The sequence below is a fragment of the Triticum aestivum genome, chromosome 3B, assembly GCF_018294505.1.
Source record: "Triticum aestivum cultivar Chinese Spring chromosome 3B, IWGSC CS RefSeq v2.1, whole genome shotgun sequence".
NCBI lineage: Eukaryota > Viridiplantae > Streptophyta > Magnoliopsida > Poales > Poaceae > Triticum > Triticum aestivum.
In genome coordinates, this window is record NC_057801.1 from 482,857,329 (window position 1) to 482,862,941 (window position 5,613).

The 5,613-nt window shown below is 40.8% G+C and overlaps 1 protein-coding gene across 1 annotated transcript; it reads right to left on the reverse strand.

The window, feature by feature from the left end:
• Positions 1 to 1,458: 1,458 nt before the first annotated feature.
• LOC123070489 (phosphoethanolamine N-methyltransferase 1) lies at positions 1,459 to 5,580 on the reverse strand (the record flags this gene model as incomplete). Its single annotated transcript, XM_044493725.1, is given in 12 exon segments — positions 1,459 to 1,763; positions 1,878 to 1,952; positions 2,066 to 2,119; positions 2,209 to 2,370; positions 2,631 to 2,911; positions 3,005 to 3,146; positions 3,234 to 3,344; positions 3,639 to 3,782; positions 4,008 to 4,145; positions 4,261 to 4,398; positions 5,088 to 5,221; positions 5,371 to 5,580. Coding segments are annotated over 12 exon segments (1,515 nt in total). The 3' UTR covers positions 1,459 to 1,667.
• Between the last annotated feature and the right edge of the window lie 33 nt (positions 5,581 to 5,613).

The window sequence follows — 5,613 nt, forward strand, 5'->3', positions numbered from 1 at the left end:
TGTGGTAATACTACCCCTTCATAAATGTCTTTTTAGAGATTTCAATATGAACCACAAACGAGGCAAAATGAGTGAATCTACTCTTTAAAATATGTCTACATACATCCGTATGTAGTCCAGATTAAAATTTCTAAAAAGACTTATATTTAGGAAGGGATAAGTATATTTTTCGTCCTCGAATTCTTTCGAAAGTTGAGAAATCGTCCCTCAATTCCAAAACCACTAAAAGTCAGTCCCTCAACTATTTAAACCGGATACTTTTCATCCCTTGATAAGGTTTAAGGTGGTTTTACAGTGACATGACCCTTTTTTGACTGAAAATTATGTTGCTGTTGGAAGTGTAGCTGAAATATATCTGGAGCTATATCCAAATTCTGAAATGACGAACACGACAGGATCCGTGCAGTGATGTTGAGCTTCTGATGGGTCCAAATGCTAGTAGTGAATCAGGGAGAAGTAGAGATCATTTTGTCGCATTCGCTAGTTCTGCACCTACTGGTTGTCTTGCAATCACTGCTGGTAACTCAAATGAGCCTGCAAATGAAAATTCAGAGGCTGCAAATGAAGATTCAGAGGCTTATTTGCTGCTGTCTGTTCTTATGAATGGCTTATTTGCTGCTATCTGTTCTTATGTCAGACCATGTGAGAATTCATGTTTATCGTTGATTGTAAGCTATATTCAGTACTATTTCCCTTTCCCATTTAGTACTTTGTTAGAGTATGTTCAACTAAATTGGGTCGAGAATATGTTCAGACTATTTTTAACTAAATTGGGTTCAGACTATGCTCAACTAAATTCAGTACAATGCTCTGAAATGTCCAAACTATGTTCAGTTATATTCAGATTTTCTTGAACTATGTTCAGTTCACACACAAGTGGAAGTGCAAACACTTTCCTTTTCTCTTGTTCTCACGTGTACACACGTACACACACATACTCATGCACAAACACTTAATTGACGTGGCAGTCAAAACCAGTCAACATGGCACGTTTCAATCAAAACAGGGTCCAAGTTACAATAAAATCACCTTAAGCGTTATGAGGGACGAAAAGTATCTGGTTTAAATTGTTGAAGGACGAAAAGTATCCGGTTTAAATAGTTCAAGGACTGACTTTTGGTGGTTTTGAAGTTGAGAGACGATTTCTCAACTTTGGGAAGAGTTCGAGGATGAAAAATATACTTATCCCATTTAGGAATCGGAGGGAGTATATTTTATCTGAGCAAAAGATAAAAGAATAGTTTATATATTTTTTATACTCCTTAAATTTCCACATGCTAAATACTTGGCTTTCAAACAAGATGCAGCAGTGATTACACCTTACCACCTAGTGCCGAATTCAAATAACACTGGTGCATATAATATACAGGGCTATTTTCTCAAGCTAGTCCAAAATTCATTAGAAGAAAAGAGAGAGAGAGAGAGCGCGCACAAACACACAAAACACATGCCATAGTCTAGTACGAAAGCCACAAAGTGGGTTTTTACTTCAAACATAGGTGATATATCAGTATCACGCATAATCGAATTAATACAGGACCGTGATAACCAGCTTTCCCAAGTCACCGAGAAATAGGATAAGTAAATATCAATTGCAAAACCAAATTATAAAAAAGGCCACATGAGATGAAGCCACTTTATTTGCAAACACCCACAGTTCTGGGCCATCACTTGGTCCCGATGAACAGCCCCCACCTCTGCTCACCAGCAGAGCTCCTCTGAAGTTTCGCGTTCCACCCAGTCACAATATCGTCATAGTCCTCCTGAAAATAAATCAGACTACGAATTAGATACGGCTTGCTAGGAACATAGAAAAAATAAATGCTTCTAAACTGCCAGTTCACGGTTGGCTCCCTCTGTAATGTTGTTCGCGTTACCTGACCAAAGTCGGCCAGAAATTCATCTTTGTTCTTTTCAACTTCAGCTAGCTCCCTCTGTAAAACTTTTAGGAACTGAAATACAGAATTCAGTATTAATTAGTATCCGAGAAACTGCTCTCTACATCTTTATGGAAGCAAACATAACCACTATAGGTTGCAAACCAATGAGATGGTGAGGGAATAACCTGATCAGTGCGCTCTTCAGCAATGACATCATGGAAACCAGCATTCTGTAGCATCTGAATAGTTTTGATGTATACAAGTTAATGGAGATCAACATTTTCTACACAAACAGTACTAACAATATATCATCGCAATTAAGTGGCACCTGTCCATAAGCTTCTACATCATGAAGGTCGTAACCTCTCTGCTTAATGTATGCCGCAAACTCTTCAGATGGTTTTCCTGGACTCCTACAGTAATCACTGATTAGGACCTTACCCCCAGGTTTTAGCCATTTGAAAAAACTTCTAAACAAAGAGGGTTTATCCTGCAAAAGCAAAAGCATCCATTGGTTATAAAACTGTTATTCTGGCACCAAATAAAGAAGTGGTGACAACAATATTTTCATCTTAATTATTCGTAGTTTTAGGTGTAAAAGCAAAACAAGGGCTTGCCAAAAGAATCTGTTTCCAACAGTAGATGCAAAACTTCAGATGCATGATTTCTTTAAATTTAGACTGCAATTAATTCAGATAGGAAGCAATAAAATCCCAGAATGGGCAGTCAACGATGTGTACAAGAACATACTTGTATGTGGAGGATGGTGTCACGGCTGTAGATAACATCAAACGTACTGTCTGGGTATGTCTTCGTGGTGCAATCAGCTACTTCAAACTCTACTGCACACTTGCGTCCAATGGCATGCTCGAGTGCAAATGAAACCATGTTTATGGACAGATCAATACCAACAACATGAACATCATAGTTTTCAGCCATATAAAAATCACCACCCCCGATTCCACATCCAACATCAAGCACCTTCTGCCCAGGTTTAAGATCCAGCAAGTCCACAAATTCTTTTGTAGTCTCTGTGAACGACAATAAATAAGCGGTTGTAACGGTACATTATAAACTAGAATATCACAGGTTTCATAATGACAGATGGTTATATATGCCCTCACCAATTCCACCAGTGCTCACAAAACCTTGCCCAAAAACACGCTCATAGCGCAATATTCCACTGGTTTTGTACTGCACATTATCCAAGAATCGTTGAAATCCCCGGTCTTCTGATGAGTTGACTTTTTGCCATAGCCAACATATCTAAAACGCGTGGAGTCATATTCATCAATTTCACTAGCTCATGGAAAGTGCATGCATATCTAAAGTGTACAATGGACAGAGAAGTACCTGGTTTTGATTCTTCTTGTTCTTCACATAAGCTCCAACGCACTTGCACGTAAGTAGAGAAAGTTCAGAGGAGCTCCCACTCTGATCAATGGCATGGCCCTCTTTAAATACCTATTTGTAAATCAAATGTTAGCTATTTAAAAGAAAATGCAACCGTATCAATTTGTTGGCAAAAGCTCAGGTAAGCAATGAAAATGACAGAGCATTCAATCCTACACAAAATTATTACGAAGTAATGCAAATGACACTAATTTGTCCTGTGGTATGCATTCTGGAGGCAATAGCTCATATGCAGTAAAGTAGGTAACGATCAATTTCAAATAGAGCAGAAAACAGACTGAAAACTGAAATTGAAATGGGAGAAGAGGCACTAGGCACCAGCGATAGGAAAGTTAGCATTTTCACCTTAGTATAAAACCTTGGTTCACGATAATGTGTCGGATTCACTTTCCTTTTTGAGTCTCCAGATTGATGGAAACATGATTCTCTAAAGAAGATATGGCCACCAACTTTTAGCCATTTAACCATTCTTTCTACAAGCTTCTCGACCTACAATAAGGGATAAAGGTTAGGAACATTCGGAAGAAAAAAAAAACAGCTAACACATGCCAACAAATTTAGTTTGCATACGAGATGTTATCATTTAGGTTTCTTAAAACCAAGGTTAGCTATTTATCTGGAAAATAAAGGATTAGTAGGATTTTATCATGCCTGAAAATGTTTATTAAATCAAGGATTGATACAATAACCAGGTTCATAAGTGCGTTCTCTTACCTCCGCGTCCGAAAGATACATCAGTAACCAGTTAGAAAATATGAGATCGATGGAGTTATCCTCAATCACCAGGTCCGGAGATGTAACATCAGCACACATGAAGGATGCATTTTTGTAATGGCCATTTATGCTTTCATTCTACAAAGAAAATATATTCAAAAGAGCTCAGTGAACCAGGCAAGCTATGCATGCAGAGATTAAAAGAATGACATCGCAATTCAGACACCCAATATATTTTCTTAAATGTTGATACCTTTTTTATCACACTTTCAATGAAATCCATTGCGAGGACATGCCCAGCTGTCTTAGCCAGTTCACCAGTAAAGCGACCTATTCCAGCACCAAGCTCCAGCACTGATTTTCCTTCATACGAAGGAAGTAAAGACAGTATCTGAAAAGGAATTGTAGAACTATATGAGAATGGTGATACTACAAGTCGAGGGAGACATGTTACAAAGTTCTCATTTTCAAGAAATCATTTCTGCTTCATGGGAAATACAGATTATTCTAGTACTCTGCATATAGAGTGGTAAGGCTTCGTATATGATACCTGATGTAATATGACATATCAATGTTGAATGTAAAATACAGGAGGAAGGATTTTTGTTATTAAGGAGAATATGAATGTCAAACTTCTATCGAACCAAAAAATGAGTACAACCTCCAAAGGGAAGAAAATATGTAAATTGAGGTTTTTGGTATCATCTCGAGTGGACGGATATTTTCTTGAACCAAACAGGACTCGGGGGAACACTAAAAAGTACGTGTCACTGTCAGCATCACCGATGTTTCGTTGAACGGCACACAATACCTATCAGTTTGGTCCCCAGAATAGTGCAGCACCTCCGAAAGCATCAACGTTTGCAACATGCATTTCTTTCTAGGTACCGCCGATATTATGCTTGATTATACTTGCTGGCGGGTGGGGGCAAAAGCAGTAAATCAACACACATGCTGCCCAGATCAGGCACGTTTTGACAGTGAAGAAACGAAAATATGATGTATCCACAGATAGTACTTAACGATTATCAATCACTGATAAACGGGAAGGGAAATGAAGCGATCTCATGGCGTTATCACCTCGGGGCGCTCCTCCTTGTCCAGATCGGCGGCGCGGGAGTCGAGCATCATGGCCTCGACGGTGAGGTCCCTGGAGTGCTCCTCCCAGTACCTCTTCTGCGCCTCCCTCTCCTCCTCCAGCTTCGCCAGCACCCCTGCAACACACACGCGGAGGCGCCACGCGTCATTGACTCCACTTGAGCAAACAGAGAAGCCATGCACACCATGTGCTCGACCGTTCTCCCAAACCAAGCGAGAACAGAGATCCGATCCGATCCGGTCGATACGGAACGGTCCTACTTACCGTTGGCAGCGATTTCGGCGGCGGCGGCGGAGGCGTCCATCTTCGTTCGCGTGGCCGTTAACGGCGAGCTGTTCCGCGTGAATTCAGAGGGGATGGTTCGTTACGGGAGGCGGGCGGGATTAGGAGCCCTCGACGGCGAGGCGGGCGCGGGAGAAGCTGCGGGAGCGGCGGTTGAACGACCTCCCGCGCGGCTGCATCCACGACGGGATCACGTCGAGGTTGTGGGGAGGAGGAGCACGGACG